Here is a 19023-nt window from a genome sequence, read left to right on the forward strand (position 1 = left end):
CACTAGCACTGAAAGGCTGCAGAAAGGCTCCGCTGTCTACTACTAGTGTTTGCAACCAACGTATATGGATACGGATGGAAGCACACTAGATTGAAATTATTTAAAAAATGCAGCTCAAAAAATAAAAGATGTATGAGGCAGCAGTGATCACACTGGGTGGCCTACAGCCTGACGTGGCTGCAGGACCCACTCCACAGCGTGAGCTGCACTCACACAGCCCTTGCAGACAGCTGTGAAAACAGCGCTGCTAGGGAAAAGCAAGCTACAGTGGTGGTTTATGTAGCCTGGATAAAGCACAATATTGTTTTTAGAATCGCTATTTCTAACTGTCCCTCACAGTCTTCTACAGCAGCCTGTCCCTAACTGAATTCACAGCAGAGTGACCAGAAATGGCGGCTGCGGTGGCTTTTATAGTGCATCATGACATCATTTCGGCAGCCAATCACAGCCATGCCAATAGTTAACATGCCTACATGCCTAACAGGATGTGCCCACACTTCGGAGGATTCCCATTGGCTTAATCAAAGCAAGCAGGCTCATAGCATGATGGGAACTTCCTATTCCGATTCCGATCCCGGAATCCGATATGAAAAAAGTATCGGAATTAAGTATCGGAATTCCGATACCGCTGATATCGGCCGATACCCGATACTTGCGGTATCGGAATGCTCAACACTACTGCTGAAAGAAAAACTAAATGTAAACTGGTGTCTGCCAGGCAAAGTGTGTATGTCACAAACTACTGCTATACTAGTCTAATTTGACATCTATACATGCCATGCTATGGCCAGTTGTTTATGCTATGATTTGAATGTTTGCACAGCATTTCTTGTTCATTCCTTTTTGGAAAAGGAGGAATAATTGTGTTAAAAAATACAAAAAGAATTAAAAAAAATAGAGGTATTTAACTTCAACTATATACCGCACAAGTAATGTGCGCCACAAACAACTGATTTTTTTGCATATCTGTTTTAGTAGTCAAATTTGACATTCGTACATGCTACAGCAATGTTTTTTAGGTGACACATTTCTTGTTCATTCTTTTTTGGGATGGAGAGAATTGTGTTAGCGATAATACAAAAGAGAATTTTAAAAACACAGACATTTAGCTGTCACTGTCTACCTCACAAAGTGTGCATGTCACACGCTATTTTCTTTTTGCTTGACTCTTTCAGTAGTCAAATTTGACACCTTACACCAACATTATGGTGTAAATAGGATTTCAGCTAAGAGGAGCAAAACATCTGAGTGGGCCCATAGACAGGCAACAATGTTTACAACTAGGATAGCTCGCCCTAATCGATGGTATAGTGCAATGTTTCTCGAACTCATGTCCTCACGATCCCCCAGCAGATCGTGTTTTTAGGATTTCATTATCATTGCAGAGAGGAGAGAACCTCTGGCAATTTCTGATGCCTTTCGCATGACCTGTGCAACAGTAAAGAAATCTAAAGAAATCTTGAAAACACGTTGTGTTGGGGGCCGTGAGAACTGGAGTTTGGGAATCACTAGTATGGGGGGAACCACAGCAGATGTCCATGCTGTTACAGAAAATATATCTCTTTACAAAGACCAACTCCAACACTGCCTATATCGTACTGTATAGTGATAATATATGGTCATTGTGTGGAGATATTTATACCCTTTATGTGGTTTATTATTGGTTTCTTAGTTCTGGTATAGCAGACTTGTTCAGGAACAACATGGTGATATTTGTTATTTGGTAATCAATGTCATTTATTTGGTAACTACTATTTAGAGGTATTTCTCAGAAAATTACCCTATAATGCATATAAAATGGGTTAAATTATTTCGGGCTTGCAAATTTGAGTCAAAATTGGTACAAACTGTGTTCCCAGCTCGGTTAAACTTTTGATGAGCAGACGCCATCCAACCATATATCTCACCAGTAGACCTCTCTAAGCTTCATAGAGATAATGCTCTACTGCCTGTGATAGCGCTGCCACTACAACAAATAGTCAAGGCTGTAGTAATAGTAATTACAGTATATATGACATAATTGACCAGATGTATTATCTTATGCTGTGTCAAACTGATACAAATCAGCGGAGACACACAGCCTCAAGAGCCAAGTTCAGTCATACCTGCACTCTCCTTTCTCTGGCAGATACCATGAGCCCTATTCCTGGGTCAGCAAATTGCATCAGTAGCAAGTGCTGGCCCAATTTGGCACTAGAATACTTTATTTTCCAGCCTTCAGTGTACTGGCAGATAGGGTGATCAGCATGGCAGTTTGAGTTTGTATTAAAGAGCTTAAAATGACTTGGATACAGGAGTGTTAAGCACAATTTTTTCAGGCCACTTAGGCTTTTTTTGGGGATGAATGTGGTAAAATTGAGTGAAATTCAGTGAGTTCAGTGAAATTGGTGAATTGAAATTTCAAAAGATTCTCTCATCTCAACTAAACAACACAAAATTATCGTTGTGACATTTTGACAAATACGATCATGGGAAGACAACAGATCCATTCTGACAAATTTGATTAAAACCATATGATATTTCTGTAACATGCTATCAACCACTTAGTAACTATTCTGAAAAAGTTTCAGGAGTCTCCTAGAGAAAAACAAACAACCTAAATGTAATTCAATAATATGTTTCAGATAAAGTTATTAGGACAGTTGGAAAGATCACCGAACTTTATGTAATGTACATGTTACTGAATATGCTAGGTTTTCAATCTGTATGGTAATAACTAAAACGTACAACAAAGATTATTATTAGTGGTAATTTCTTATAACATACTTTTACAGATTTATGTTTTCTTGGAAATTTTCTCCAGGATTGAGCCCATAGGTTAATAAATTGCTTTGAACACTAGCCCATGCCATTCTTTTTGTAGTAAACCTTGCTGCCCACTCCCCTGACTTGCTAACAACTATTAAGCCGCCTCCGCCATGTACTTTGTTCTTCATGTATTCCAGAGCATGGTCTGCAGCACTCTGTGGAGGCTCTCCTAATTAAAAAGAATACTGCATATTAGATTACTCACATGATACAAATAGGCAATAGTTGTCTATATATCTATTAAAAGTAAAGTTTTACATTAACTGTGTTGGGGACCCTGAAAATTCCATAGAGTTTAAAATTTTATAACAATACATGATGTCACACAGAATTTATTCAAACTGCATACATATTAAATAGATCTCATAGACCCGACTAGGGTGTTCTACATACTTTGAAAATATGAATCTGAATGTAGAATCCTGGCATTAAAATATGCATTTTCTGACTCCAGTGTATTCATTCTCTACCCACCCAGCCTACAAGCTTCTGCTATTAGTTAGCAGTGTAATAATTCTGCATCAACAGTAGAGGAGGGAGCATTCAATCAGGCTACATGGTCAGAAATTGAGGACAAACTTACAAAAGGGACTATAGAGAGACTTTGACTTGGATTTTCATAAGTCCACCAGCTTGATCAAGTTTAAAAAACATATTTAATAACGTGTGCAATGTGTATTGAGAAATCTGGTGATATATTTGCTGAGTTTAGTAAATGTAACCTATACCCCTTAATATTAAAATTGCAAAAGCAAGAAGGAAAAGTTTTGTGATTATGGAAATTATAGATACAGTGGGTACGGAAAGTATTCAGACCCCTTTAAATTTTTCACTCTGTTTCACTGTAGCCATTTGGTAAATTCAAAAATGTTCATTTTTTTCTCATTAATGTACACTCTGCACCCCATCTTGACTGAAAAACACCCCCATCTTGACTGAAAAAAACAGAAATGTAGAATTTTTTGCAAATTTATTAAAAAAGAAAAACTTAAATATCACAGTGCTCAGACACTCATATTTAAGTCACATACCATCCATTTCCTTGTGATCCTCCTTGAGATGGTTCTACTCCTTCACTGGAGTCCAGCTGTGTTTAATTAAACTGATAGGACTTGGTTTGTAAATCAATACCTCACAGCTCACACTGCATGTCAGACCAAATGAGAATCATGAGGTCAAAGGAACTGGCCAAGGAGCTCAGAGACAGAATTGTGGCAAGGCATAGATCCCACCAAGGTTACAGTACTTAAGGTTCCTAAGAACACAGTGGCCTCCATAATCCTTAAATGGAAGAAGTTTGGGACCACCAGAAGCCTTCCTAGACCTGGCCGTCCAGTCAAACTGAGTAATCATGGGAGAAGAGCCTTGGTGAAAGTGGTAAAGAAGAACCCCAAGATCACTGTGGCTGAGCTCCACAGATGCAGTAGGGAGATGGGAGAAAGTTCCACAAAGTCAACTATCACTGCAGCCCTCCACCAGTCAGGCCTTTATGGTAGAGTGGCCCGATAGAAGCCTTTCCTCAGTGCCAGACATATGAATGCCCGCATAGAGTTTGTTAAAAAACACATGAAGGACTCCCAGACTATGAGAAATAAGATTCTCTGGTCTGATGAGATGAAGATAGAACTTTTTGGTGATAATGCTAAGCGGTATGTGTGGAGAAAATCATGCACTGCTCATCTCCTGCCCAATACAATCCCAGCAGTGAAACATGGTGGTGGAGCATCATGCCATGGGGGTGTTTTTCAGCTGCAAGGACAGGACGACTGGTTGCAATTGAAGGAAATATGAATGCGGCCAAGTAAAGAGATGTCTTGGATGAAAACCTCTTCCAGAGTGGTCTGGACCTAAGACTTTGCCAAAGACTCACCTTCCAACAAGACAATGACCCTAAGCACACAGTTAAAATAACAAAGCAGTGGCTTCAGAACAACTCTGTGACCATTCTTAACTGGCCCAGCCAGTGCCCTGACCTAAACTCAAATGAGCATCTCTGGAGAGACCTGAAAATGGCTGTCCACCAACGTTCACCATCCAACCTGACGGAACTGGGGAGGATCTGTAAGGGAGAATGGCAGAGGATACCCAAATCCAGGTGTGAAATACTTGCATCATTCCCAAGAAGACTCATGGCTGTACTAGCACAAAAGGGTGCTTCTACTCAATACTCAGCAAAGGGTCTGAATACTTATGACCATGTGATATTTCAGTTTTTTTTATACATTTTTATAAATTTACATTTCTTTTTTTTTCCGTCAAGATGGGGTGCATAGTGTACATTATTGAGAAAAAAATGAACTTTTTTGAATTTACCAAATGGCTGCATTGAAACAAAGAGTGAAAAATTTAAAGGGGTCTGAATACTTTCCATACCCACTGTATGCTAATGTTGTGTATATGATGAAAAAATGGAAACAATATGTTTTTAAATATCTCAATTTTGTTCAGCATTGAGTTTGAGTGCAACATGCAGGAATACATGCACATTTATACGTTGGAATGTTATCAATGAGGTTACTAATAGTTGTCCGTGGAATGTTCTGCCACACTGAATGGTCATGGACACACAAATCATCAAGATCTGCTGCTGGCAACTCCCTTTGTAATTGCTTACCAATGACGTCACAGATGTGCTTAACAGGAGGCATGTCCAGAGATGCTGCAAGTCTTCAAGGCACATTTAAGCCATGCAGACTGCTCACAGTAGCAGCCTGGTGTTGCCATGTTGAAAAACATCTTCTGATACACTATGGAGAAATGGCCATACCGCTAGTTAAATGACCAAATCAATGTAACCCTGAGCTGTTTAATGTTCATAAAGTGAAAACTAGAGGTGTCCAGCTACTGTACATCATGCTACTTTACATATTAATCCCAGTAGTAATATCGGTGCCACGCACCCTCATGAAGGAATCTTCATGGTGTTGTTCATGTGTTCTCCAGACCTATTTTTGTCCATCATTGTGTTCAAGACAAATTCTGAACTCATCGGTGAAGAGGATAGACTTATATTCCATCCTCCATGGACGTCTTGCTCTGCACCATGAGTCATTGAGAGTGGTGGCGTGAGGTCAATGATGAGACCTTCATGAGGGTACATCCTTGGCATGGGATTATTGTGTGGAGTAGCATAGTGTGCTGTAGCTGTCCCTATCTAGCATTCATTCCAGAAACACTAATAGGTTGGAGTTAGATTGAATTGGTTATGGAATTAGTGGTATGATCCGTTCTCCAAGGTGTCTCAGAAGACATTTTTCAACTTGACAAAACAAATCCACATGTTGCTACTGCTACTGTAAGCAGATTGTGTGGCTTAAATGCCCACCCATGGCCTGCAGCATCACCTTAATTTTCTCCCATGAAGCATATCTGGGTTGTGATTAGACAACAAATGTAAGGAGAGCTATGGATCCTGATGATTTGCCAAGTGTATTCAGAAAATCAGAAAAATATTTAGAATTGAGAGTCCTCAGTGGTTGATACCTTTCAATGGCTAACTGAAAAGATGGTAACAAATTGCAAGCTTTCGAGACTACTCAGGTCTCTTCATCAGGCATTGACTAATACAAAATCTGAAGAATCACATATTTATACACAACACAGCACAGAAAAAATGCAATAGATAAGACAAGTGATGCGAAGCAGAACTATCATTGTGGGAAAGGGAGAAACATAAATATTGGACCAGTTCATAGATAAGGAGTCTGGATGTTTTATTGTCCTCTGATTGGGGTCTCCTAATGTGTTGTGATGCCCCCACAAGGTCTTAGGAGCAAATTCCTTAATTGATGTAAAAAGACATAAATCCATGCGACACATTCATTCCAGCATTGAAAGTGTCAAAGGTCATCATGAGCTTGAACTCCCAGACTCTTCTCTCTCTCTGGGATGTGAAGTTACTTTTCAATACCAGTAACTTCATATCCATGGTGTTATGATCAGGCATACAAAAATGTTTTGCCACAGGTAGATCCATTCTTTTTTCTCTTATTGTGTGACAATGAGAATTCATCCTTGTTCTAAGCTTTTGCCCTGTCTCCCCCACATACAGACCCCCAGTTGGACATTTAGTACAAATAATCAAGTACACCACATTAGATGTGATGCAGCTGAAAGTACCTGGGATCTTGTAGTCCTGATGTGAATTGGGGATCTTTATCGTGTCTGTGGTCATTATAAATGGACAGGTTTTACATTTTTTCTGGTTGCAAGGAAAGATTCCTGCGGCTGTTGGAGAGGACAGGGAGCTTCTGACAATGATGCTTCTTAGATTTGGGGGCTGCCTAAAGCACAGTAGTGGGGGGGTCTGGAAATATGGATTGTAATCGGGTATATTTTTGTAGTAAAGGTTGTAATTTCTGTGCAGCTCCCCTTAGCACTTCCAGATTTGGGTTGTAGGTGACTACTAGAGGCACCCGGTTATTTTCTTCTTTAGCTTTGTAATGTAACAGGTGATTCCTTGACATTCTGGTGGCTCTTGTAATTTGGTTTTCAATTGTTCTTGGATGGTAACCCTGATTCAAAAAGGTCTTTTTGAGGCGACCAAGGTGTTCATCTCTATCCATGGGGTTGGAACATATATGATTGTATCTGATGGCTTGGCTATAGATAATAGCGTTCTTTATGTGCTTTTTACATCAGGCTAACACGGTACAAAGATATACATCTTTCCTGTTCAGAAAATCAGAACATTCTTAAGACAACCATTAATAACTTCACTGATAGCATACCAAGGCACGTAAGTGCATGTATTTCTGCTCGTTATCAATACTAAATAAATCGAGATGTCTTGAAATGTTGTTTCAATTTTTTCATCATTTGCATAACATTAACTTGTTCATCGGTCCTATGAATCTCATAATTTCGCAACTTTTCCTTCCTTGTAATCTTACTTGTATATTTATTTTTACCTGCACATATTGGTTCTAAATATGCTAGATAAAATGCATAATGCATAAAAATCTTTAGGTCTAATATTAGGGTGCAGCCACAAGGCCCAATTAACTAATCAAAATAGTTTGTGATAAAACTGTGTTTCAGAGACAAATCAGAAGGCCAGATCTCCACTTAAAAATTGCTAGGTCTAATATTGGGGTGCAGCCACGAGGCCAAATTAGCTAATCCAAATTGATTGTGAAAAAACTGTGTTGCAGTGAGGAATCAGAAGGCCACAAGGCCACACTTCCTCTTAAAAATTGCTAGGTATAAGAGTGTTGTTCAGGCACACTATCTAAGAAAATAAATAGTGATTGTTAATTTAGTGACAGGTGACTGACAGATGTGTGCCTAAGATTGTGAAACAGCAAGTTACAAGAGGGTAATGGTACATACAACATGAGTGGGGAAAAAGCGAGGTCGTGGTGGAAGGGGGAATAGGCTTGGTGTTCAACATGTACATGGATTGGGTGTTGATGTTAATGAAACCTCAACTGAACAAACACTGTCTCATCCGATCCAAAAACCACTTGCAATATCTGTTACTGAACGGGCTACTGCACTCCTATTTGGCAGACACTCAGCGGTATGCCTTGTAGATAACGTCCAGAAAGAGCATGTTTGGCACCCTTGTTTCCCCCCTGTGTCACAAATTTTCAAATGCCCTACTAAGTGTGGGGAACCACATATGGGCCATTCCGCAGAGCTGTTCACGCATTCTATTCCATGAGTATCAGAGGTCTAATTCAAAGATTCACAGAATGCAGGGGAGGAAAGCATTTGCAACGATGCACAAAATTTTTTCATGTTGGATCCAGGGCCGGACGAAGTATAGTCTGAGCAGAATACAGACCCTTATCACCAGACGTTAACCACCAAGGCTGGAGGTGATCTTGATGAGACTCAGATACCAGAGGCGCACACGGACTGTACTGTGGTGTCAGGGAAGGAAGAGGAGGACGGTGACTCTCAGGCTGCAAAGTGGAAGCACAGGGAAGATGACAATGAGGTTGTAGATCTGGCCACCAGATTCCTACTGGATAACTCTAATATGTCACCTAACTCTATCCATCTATGCCTAGATCTTCTCAAGCTAGTCTTCTACGAAAACTTTTTTCTTTATGAAGACACCTACTATGTGCAAATGGGTGGGACCGCAATGGGCTCGAACATGGCTCCGGCCTATGCATATGCATTTATGAATCTCTTTGAGATTGATTACATCTATACCAATGATCTTTTTTACAGCGTGCCACCAATTATCACCGATACATAGATGACATTTTCTTTATCTTGACAGGAACATCAGATTCATTGCAATCATTCTTTATGTATCTTAATTCAATCTTCTCTGAGCTTCAATCTACTATCCATCATGTCACCACACAAATTACCTTCCTAGACACCATGATATTAAAAGATACCAATGGATACCTCGCAACCAACTTATTCACAGAGCCTACCGACTTCAACAGCTTACTACACAACTCTAGCTGTCACCCTAAGACTACCAAAGATAGCCTACCACGCTCTCAGTTTAAGAGAGTGTCGCAGATTGTAACTGATCCTGAATTACGTCATGTCAGACTAACTTCTATGGCACAAAAATTTAAGGACAGATGTTATCCGGCCAGACTTCTTGACCAAGAGCTTGAACGGTCTTTGACCCCACAATCCCCCCTCCACCTTGCCAACCGCAGGAAAGGATACCATTTGTCCATACACACCATCCTTTTTATGCCAAAAGTCTACTCACTGTTCAAAAAAACTGGCCTCTTTTAACCAAAGCATATCCCAACATCTCATCATACCAAATATTGGCACTCATGAGCACAAGGAGACCCACCAACATTAAAGACCAATTAGTGCGGGCGGACATTGGTAGTGTACACCCCACTTCAGCACAGAGACTACTTTCGACTCAACGCAAGGGCACTTTTCCATGCCTTAGCAGTGCCACATGCTCTAACGTAATCAAATCTGATAGTGTCACTCATCCCCGAACGGAGAAGTCATAACCCATAAATGGTTACTTTACCTGTGAATCCAATTTTGTCATCTATGTTATTAAATGCCCTTGTGGTCTCCTATATGTGGGGGAGACCACCCAACATGTTAGGGACCGCATAGCCAGCCACAAATCAACTATACAACTATACATTGTGGCAAAATGTGGCTTCCTCTCCCAGATCATTTTAGCATATACATGTACATATACGTACATACATACATACATATACAAATGGTGAGTTTTATTTTATTTCTATTGGACCTATAGAATATTTATAATCCCCATAATTACCTTAAAAGCTCACTTTGGTCCTAGATTTGGAGTATTATTAAATTTAACTCATGCGCTCCATACCTATAGTGTCCACTCATAACCATACATACTATAACATCCAGGTACTCTGTACTGCTATTTTATGGATGTGGCGCCTGGGCAGACGGCCTCCAACCACCTAGTATCTTCTAGCGTCCATAACGACCGCCACGCATGAGCAGTTTCTTTCTCCTATCCTAACAGCGACACTTCTGGGCCGGATTACGTACTTCCGGCCTGGCGATTACTGCGGTCATTTAAGTCCAGCGCTTCTCACTACACAGCACGCCCCAGCAGCAAGGAGCCGGAGCGCCGCTGATACACACTGGTCTCCGGGTAATTACCTTTTCTCCCACTATATACACCAATGATTTTTATTCTTGATCAACCCTTGCGCCGTTCTTAAAGACACATTACCTGTCCATCTTCACCTGTATCCCTACAAACGCTACAGGTCTATTAAATATTTCCCCTACGATTATATTAATGTTTGCACCTCTAATTCATTACAGGTCCCGAACCTGGTTGGACATTACCCAATTCATTTATTAGCATTTTCTCTATAAAGCAGGTACTTTCATGTTAGTGCGTACCCATTTGGGAAACCCCCCTCTATTACTGAACACTAACATTGTATTATTCCCTACTGCAATTCCCACATGTCCTTGGGGATTTTTCAATCTACATATTGTCTCCATTACTAAGGCAATCCCATTCTTCTCCAGGATACCCTATATCTATCTCTGACTATACTCTAGTCTGACTATTTGACCTCCTAATTGGTTTCTGTCCATCTTTTGTTCCATAAGTGGCAATTGGTACCTTCTATACTCTATGCACCTGGCTTTTTGATTTCTTTGCTTTTCCAACCCCTTTTGGTGATTGGTTGGTGCTTGTTATGTTCTATGGTCAACATTTAAACAACACTACAATTAATATGTGGATATACAGTATTTTGTGTTTTGCCTTCTTATTTTTGTTTTTTTTTGTATTCAATATGTGAATGCACATTTATGTTGTTATTTATTTTTATTTTTTGTTTTGTCTTTTAGCAACTTTATGAGTAACACCCGACAGGGTCGAAACATCATATAACTTCCTGTCGCTTACTATATATCTGTTTTTGCTGCCTTGTTTATGTCTCGTGAATAAAATTTTATCATTTGCAAAGAAAACCAATAGAGTGTGCGGTGTATTCTAAATTCCTGTCCATAGTTCTATACAAAAATTTTAATAATGGAAATGGTTTTTATTTCCATTATGTTGTGATCCTAGAGGATATTTGATAATAGAAGCCTACCTTATAATCCCACCATTATCAAAAGTTGAGTGTATAATTTGCAGCAGAGGATAGAGGGTGTGACTTTAACCCCTTAATGTCCATGGATGTGCACAGTCCTTCATGGGCGGTTGTAACTTACCGCACCAGGACGGACTGTGCACGTCATGCTTTTGAACTGTCACTGTGTGTAAACACTCAGTGACAGTTCAGTGCCGACAGCTGCCTTGCAGTCGGTCCCTGCAAGTGCTGTGACTGGTCAGTCAATCTGACTGACTAAACACAGCAGCGATCGGGCAGGAGAGGCTGAAATTTTAGCCTCTCCTGCCCGATCAGTGCATGAGCTCAGTGTTGCAGTGGCTGAGCTTCCTGCACTAGCAACCAGGAGTGGCGCCCCCGCAGCACCTGGCTGTTAACCCCCTGAGTGCTGTGATCGAGCGCAATCACAGCATTCAGGGGGGGAGGCAGAGGGTTGGGGGCTCCCTCTTCCTCATGTCGGCGTCCCCACGATGTAAAAGCGGAGCCCGACCTGTGCCACAATGACCCGGAGGTGTCTTGCAACCTCTGGGTCATTCAACTACAGAAAGCTGAAGCATTGCAATGTATTATACCTAAAGTGAAAGTCCCATAAAGGGACAAGGTAAAAATTTTTTTTTTTTTTAAAAATATAAAAAAATAATCATAAAAAATCCCCCCAAAATTCCCCTAAAAATACACATTTTTATGTAAAAAATAAACTAAACAAAAAAATACACGTTTCATATTGCCGCGTCCGTAAAAATCCCATCTATAAAAGCGTCACCCTAGTTAACCCCTTCAGTGAACACCGTAAATAAACTCACAAAAAAAGTAGCAAATTATACTGAAAATGTCATCTTGTCTCGCAGAATAAAGTGATGCAAAAATAATTATTTTTTCTATTAAAGTTTTTATTATGTGAAAAACACCAAAACATTAAAAAACCGATATAAATGAGGTATTGCTGTAATCGTAGTGACCTGAAGAATAAAGCTGCCATACTAATTTTACCACACGCAGAACGATGAGAAAAAAAAATTCCTGAAGTGCTAGTTTTTGTTCATTCTGCCTTCACAAAAATCGGAATAAAAAATGATCAAAAAAGTTATGCGCCCGAAAATGGTACCAATAAAAACGTCAGCTCGTCCCGCAAAAAACAAGCCCAGAAATGACTTTGTCGGTCGGAATATGGAAAAATTATAGCTCTCAAAATACGGCGATGCAAAAATTTCTTACAAAAAATTCTTCCAAAAAAAGCATCTTTTAGTGTGTGACAGAAGCTAAACATGAAAAAAGGATATAAATCGCTGCAATCACACCGACCTGAAGAGTAAAGTCGCCTAATCACTAATACCGCACAAAGAACGGCATAAAAAATAAAACCAATTCTTCACCTTTTGTGAATTTGTGCATTCTGCCTCCAAAGGAACGCAGTAAGGCGATCACAGTGGTTTACCCCCATATATGGGGTATCAGCGTAATCAGGACAAATTGCACAACAACTTTTGAGGTCTAATTTCTCCTGTTACCCTTGTGAAAATAAACATTTGTGGGCAAAAAGATCATTTTTGTGGAAAAAAATATGATTTTTTTTATTTTCATGGCTCTACGTTATAAACTTCTGTGAAGCACTTGGGGGTTCAAAGTATTCACCACACATCTAGATAAGCTCCTTGGGGTGTCTAGTTTCCAAAATGGGGTCACTTGTGGGGAGTTTCCACTGTTTAAGCACATCAGGGGCCCTGCAAACCCAACATGACACCCGCAGACCATTCCATCTGCATTCCAAAACAGCGCTTCTTCCCTTTCTGAGCTCTTCCATGTGCCCAAACAGTGGTTCCACCCCACATATGGGGTATCAGCATACTCAGGACAAATTGCACAACAACTTTTGGGGTCCTATTTCTCCTGTTACCCTTGTGAAAATAAAAATTTGTGGGCAAAAAGAGATCATTTTAGTGCAAAAAAATATGATTATTTTATTTTCATGGCTCTACGTTATAAATTTCTGTGAAGCACTGGGGGGTTCAAAGTGCTCACCACACATCTAGATAAGTTTCTTGGGGGGTCTAGTTTCTGAAATGGGGTCACTTGTGGGAGGTTTCCACTGCTTAGGCGCATCAGGGGCTCTCCAAACGCAACATGGCATCCGATCTAAATTCCAGCCAAAAAAGTCAAATGGCGCTGCTTTCCTTCCGAGCTCTGCCATGCACCCAAATAGTGGTTTACCCCCACATATGGGGTATCAGCATACTCAGGAAAAATTGCACAATAACTTTTGGGGTCCTCTTACCCTTGGGAAAATAAAAATTGGGGGTGAAAAGATCATTTTTGGGAAAAAATATGATTTTTTATTTTATGGCTCTACGTTATAACCTTCTGTGAAGCCCTTGGGAGATCAAAGTGCTCACCACACATTTAGAGCAGTTCCTTGGGGGGTCTAGTTTCCAAAATGGGGTCACTTATGTGGGGTTTCCACTGTTTAGGTACATTAGCAGCTCTCCAAACGCGACATGGCATCCACTCTCGATTTCAGCCAATTTGACATTCAAAATCTCAGATGATGCTCCTTCCCTTCTGAGCACTGCTGTGCACCTATGATTGGTTTTCCTCCACACATGGGGTATCAGTGTACTCAGGAGAAATTGCACAACAAATATTGTGGTTCATTTTCTCCTGAAACCCTTGACAAAATAAAAAAAATGTGTCTAAAGATAAATTTTGGGGAAAAAAGTTAAATGTTCATTTTTTCCTTCCATGTTGCTTCAATTCTTGTGAAGTACCTTGCACATGTGACCCATTTCCATCACATCTACTCCAGCCCCTTTCCCCTGCTGTCACCCCTCACCTACCTAAAATATTTAACCTCTCTCTCTCTTCTGGTATCTTTCCCTCCTCATTTAAGCATGCCGTCATACTTCCACTACTTAAAAAACCATCCCTAGACCAAAACTGTGCCGCTAACTATAGACCTGTCTCTAATCTTCCCTTCATCTCTAAACTCCTGGAACGCCTGGTCCACTCCCGTCTTATCCACTATCTCTTTGATAACTCTCTTCTCGACCCTCTCCAATCCGGTTTCCGCTCTTTACACTCTACTGAAACTGCCCTCACTAAAGTCTCTAATGATCTGCTAACAGCTAAATCAAATGGTCATTACTCCATGCTAATTCTCTTGGATCTCTCTGCAGCATTTGACACTGTGGATCATCAGCTCCTCCTCACTATGCTCCGTTCCACTGGCCTCAAGGACACCGTTCTCTCCTGGTTCTCCTCCTATCTCTCTGACCGCTCCTTTACTGTATCTTTTGCTGGCTCCTCCTCCTCTCATCTTCCCCTTACTATTGGGGTTCCTTAAGGATCAGTCCTAGGCCCCCTCCTCTTCTCTTTGTACACTGTCCCTATTGGTCAAACAATCAGTAGATTTGGCTTCCAGTACCATCTCTATGCTGATGACACTCAATTATATGCTTCTTCTCCTGACATCACGCTTGCCTTTCTAGAAAACACCAGCGATTGTCTAAACGCTGTGTCTAACATCATGTCCTCACTATATCTGAAACTGAACCTGTCAAAGACTGAACTCCTTGTGTTTCCTCCCGCTACTAATGTACCTATACCCGGCATTGCCAATTCCGCGTGTGGTTCCACTATTACTCCTCAGCAACATGCCCGCTGTCTTGGGGTCATGCTTGACTCCGAGCTTTCCTTTGTCCCCCACATACGATCACTGGCTCGCTCTTGTTATCTGCACCTCAAAAACATTTCTAGAATTCGACCTTTTCTTATTTTTGACTCGGCAAAAACTCTTACTGTTTCTCTTATTCATTCTCGTCTCGACTATTGTAACTCTCTTCTAATCGGTCTCCCTCTTACCAAACTCTCCCCTCTCCAATCTGTCTTGAATGCTGCTGCCAGGATCATATTCCTCACCAGTCGTTACACAGATGCCTCTACCTTGTGCCAGTCATTACACTGGCTACCCATCCACTCCAGAATCCAGTACAAACTTATTACCCTCACCCACAAAGCTCTTCATGACTCAGCACCAGCCTACATCTCCTCCCTTGTTTCAGTATACCATCCTACCCGTGCCCTCCGTTCTGCTGATGACCTGAGGTTTGCATCCTCAATAATCAGAACCTCCCACTCCCGTCTCCAAGACTATACACGTGCTGTGCCAATTCTTTGGAATGCACTTCCCAGGTCAATACGATTAGTCCCCAATCCCCACAATTTTAAGCGTGCTCTGAAAACTCATTTATTCAGACTGGCCTACTGCCTCAACACATTAACCTAATCTATCCCTATTTGGCACAGCCAAAAGTTTTTACCATAGCCAGGTTCCCCGCATCATGTTCCCACATTCTTTATGCATCCATTAGCCCTCTGCGTCTGTACTGTTACACACTTAACATTATGGCTGGTCCATACAATCAGGGCAACTGTTACCACCCACCTTTCGTGTCTCCCTTTTTTTCCTCATAGATTGCAAGCTTGCAAGCAGGGCCCTTATTCCTCTTGGTATCTGTTATGATCTATGTGATTATTGTTATGCTTTAATGTCTATTGTCTGTACAAGTCTCCTCTGAAATGTAAAGTGCTGCGGAATATGTCGGCGCTATAGAAATAAAATTTATTATTATTATTAAGTACCTAAAGGGTTAATAAACTTCTTGAATGTGGTTTTGAACACCTTGAGGCATGCAGTTTTTAGGATGGTGTCACTTTTGAGTATTTTCAGTCATATTGACCTCTCAAAGTGACTTCAAATGTGAGGTGGTCCCTAAAAAAAATGGTTTTGTAAATTTTGTTGTAAAAATGAGAAATAGCTGGTCAACTTTTAACCCTCATAACTTCCTAACAAAAAAATAATTTGGTTCCAAAATTGTGCTGATGTAAAGTAGACCTGTGGGAAGAGTTATTTATTAACTATTTTTTGTGACATATCCCTCTGATTTAAGGGCATAAAAATTAAAAGTTTGAAAATTGCAAAATTTAAAAAATTTTCGCCATATTTCCGTTTTTTTCATAAATAAACGCAACCCATATCGAAGAAATTTTACCACTAACATGAAGTACAATATATGATGAAAAAATAATCTCAGAATCAGCAGGACCCGTTGAAGCGTTTCAGAGTTATAAGCACATAAAGTGACAATGGTCTGATTTCAAAATTAAGGCCTGGTCTTTAACCTACAAAACGGCTTGGTCGTTAAGGGGTTAAGCTACTGGCCAAACAATTTTCTTTAAAAAAAAGCAAATACCATTAAAAGTTATAAATATGGACAGACAAGTTTCAATAAATGAAGGACTGTGTGCAATTTACTACAAATCAGACATAATATACAGTATGTACTGTAGTTAGCCTATGGATGTAACACTAATGAATGAACTCCAGCTGCTGTGTTAATAGATTTGTAAGTCAGATCTACTTCATTGAGTAGCTGTCTGTCTCTGACTCATTCCTTAGTCTGCTTCCAGAGTCGATGTAATGTAAATAACATTCAACAAACCTTTTCTGCTCTTAATTTAACAATTAGGACAATATCCTGCTACTACATGTGGGGACAAATGACACCGCAAGAAACGACCTGGAAACCATCTGCAGAGACTTTGAAGACTTAGGCAAGAAAGTGAAAGAACTGGGAGCGCAGGTGGTCTTCTCTTCCATCCTCCCAGTGGATGGCCATGGAACAAGGAGGTGGAATAAGATTCTGCAGGTGAACAACTGGCTACGTCGATGGTGCCGTCAGCAACGGTTTGGATTTATGGATCACGGAGTGAATTACCTCTACGATGGACTACTTGCTAGAGATGGGGTGCACCTTACGAAGACTGGAAAGCAGGTATTTGGAAGTCGCCTTGCTACACTTGTAAGGAGAGCTTTAAACTAGAACAACATGGGAAGGGAAGCAAAAGACCAGAAAAAGCCATACACCTGACAAATGCTATTGAGAACTCTGCTATTAGAAGTGGAAAGGAAGAACAAAGACAAAAGAATCTAATAAAAATATTGGAGAAAGAGAAACCAATCACAAACTAAAATGTTTCTATACTATGCACAAAGCATGGGCAACAAACAAGGAGAATTGGAACTACTAACACAGGAAAAGAAATATGATGTCATTGGAATCACTGAAACTTGGTGGGACTATACACATGACTGGAATACAAGACTAGAAGGATACAACTTATTTGCAAGAAACAGACTTGATAAACGAGGAGGAGGTGTCGCATTGTATGTTAGAAACGCGTATATCTGCACAGAGATTGACGCTTCAGAGACTGGGAGTTCTGTGGAAACTGTTTGGGTAAGAATACAAGGACAGAACAATGGAAAGGACACCATTGTAGGCATTTACTACAGGCCGCCTGTGCAAGCTGAAGATATGGATGAACTCTTTATGCATTAAATGGCCAAGTTCTCCAAAAAATATGACATGGTTGTCATGGGAGATTTCAACTATCCAGACATTTGTTGGGAATCTCTCTCAGGCAAAACTAACAGGTCAAGGAAATTCTTATCCTCTCTTGCTGACAACTTTATCTTCCAAAAGGTACGGGAGAAAACAAGGGGAACTGCTACCTTGGATCTAATCCTTATAAACAGAGAGGAAATGGTTGAGGAGGTAAAAGTGGCTGGGACCCTAGGAGGTAGCGACCATGCTATTTTAGAATTTTGGATAACTAGAGGAGGAAGACCTGTGAAGACTCAGACGTCAAGGTTAGATTTCAGAAAGGCAGATTTTAAGGGATTCAGAAAGAGAATTGGAGGGATCCAATGGCTGGATATCCTTAAAGACAAAAATGTCCAGGAAGGATGGGAAATCTTGAAAAATGAAATTCTCAAAGCGCAATTGTTAACAATTCCGAAAAGAGGGAAGAATAGGAAGCATTTAAGGAAGCCAGGATGGATGAACACAGAACTTAAGCACATGCTAAAAAGGAAGAAAAAAATGTTTATAAAATGGAAAGAGGGAGGCATATCTAAAGAAGAATATAATGCTGTCTGCAGAACCTGCAGGGCACAAATCAGATTATCTAAAGCTGACAATGAATTGAGGCTTGCAAGAGATGTCAAAGGCAATAATAAAGGATTTTGGGGATATGTCAAAAGTAAAAGAAAAGTCAAAGATGCTATAGGATTTTTACAGGATGAAAATGATGAAATGGTAAGACAGGATGTTGAGAAGGTCGAACTTTTAAATTCCTATTTTGCATCTGTTTTCTCTCAGAAAGGAAATGTAACATCAACTGTTCTTCACTGTCCTATTAAGGAAATAGAACAATCCAGGATATCTATAAACAGAAAGATAGTAAGGAAACACTTAGCTAAGCTAAATGAATTCAAGTCTCCAGGTCCAGATGAATTACACCCCAGAGTACTGAAGGAGATAGCAGAAGAAATTTTTGAACCCCTCTCCATAATCTTTGAAAATTCTTGGAGAACAGGAGAAGTCCCAGAAGACTGGAGAAGAGCAAATGTTGTTCCTATCTTCAAAAAGGGGAAGAAGGTGGACCCAGGCAACTATAGGCCGGTGAGTCTGACTTCTATACCAGGAAAGATCTTTGAACAAATTATTAAACAACATGTATGTCAGTACCTGGATAAGAATGAAGTGATTAAACAGAGTCAGCATGGGTTTGTAACTAATAA

General features: G+C 40.3%; 1 protein-coding gene across 1 annotated transcript in view; it reads right to left on the minus strand.

Moving 5' to 3' along the window:
* Positions 1-676: 676 nt before the first annotated feature.
* The window catches only part of LOC141084577 (isoaspartyl peptidase/L-asparaginase-like), a 147821-nt gene continuing 129474 nt past the window's right edge, over positions 677-19023 (minus strand). Inside the window, exon 7 of the mRNA XM_073569402.1 lies at positions 677-2977. Coding sequence (XP_073425503.1) covers positions 2769-2977 — 209 coding nt within the window. The 3' untranslated portion in view covers positions 677-2768. The remainder of the gene's footprint in view (positions 2978-19023) is intronic.

The sequence above is a fragment of the Dendrobates tinctorius genome, unplaced genomic scaffold (assembly GCF_039654945.1).
Source record: "Dendrobates tinctorius isolate UK_male_01 unplaced genomic scaffold, ASM3965494v1 ptg000024l, whole genome shotgun sequence".
Taxonomy (NCBI): Eukaryota; Metazoa; Chordata; class Amphibia; order Anura; family Dendrobatidae; genus Dendrobates; species Dendrobates tinctorius.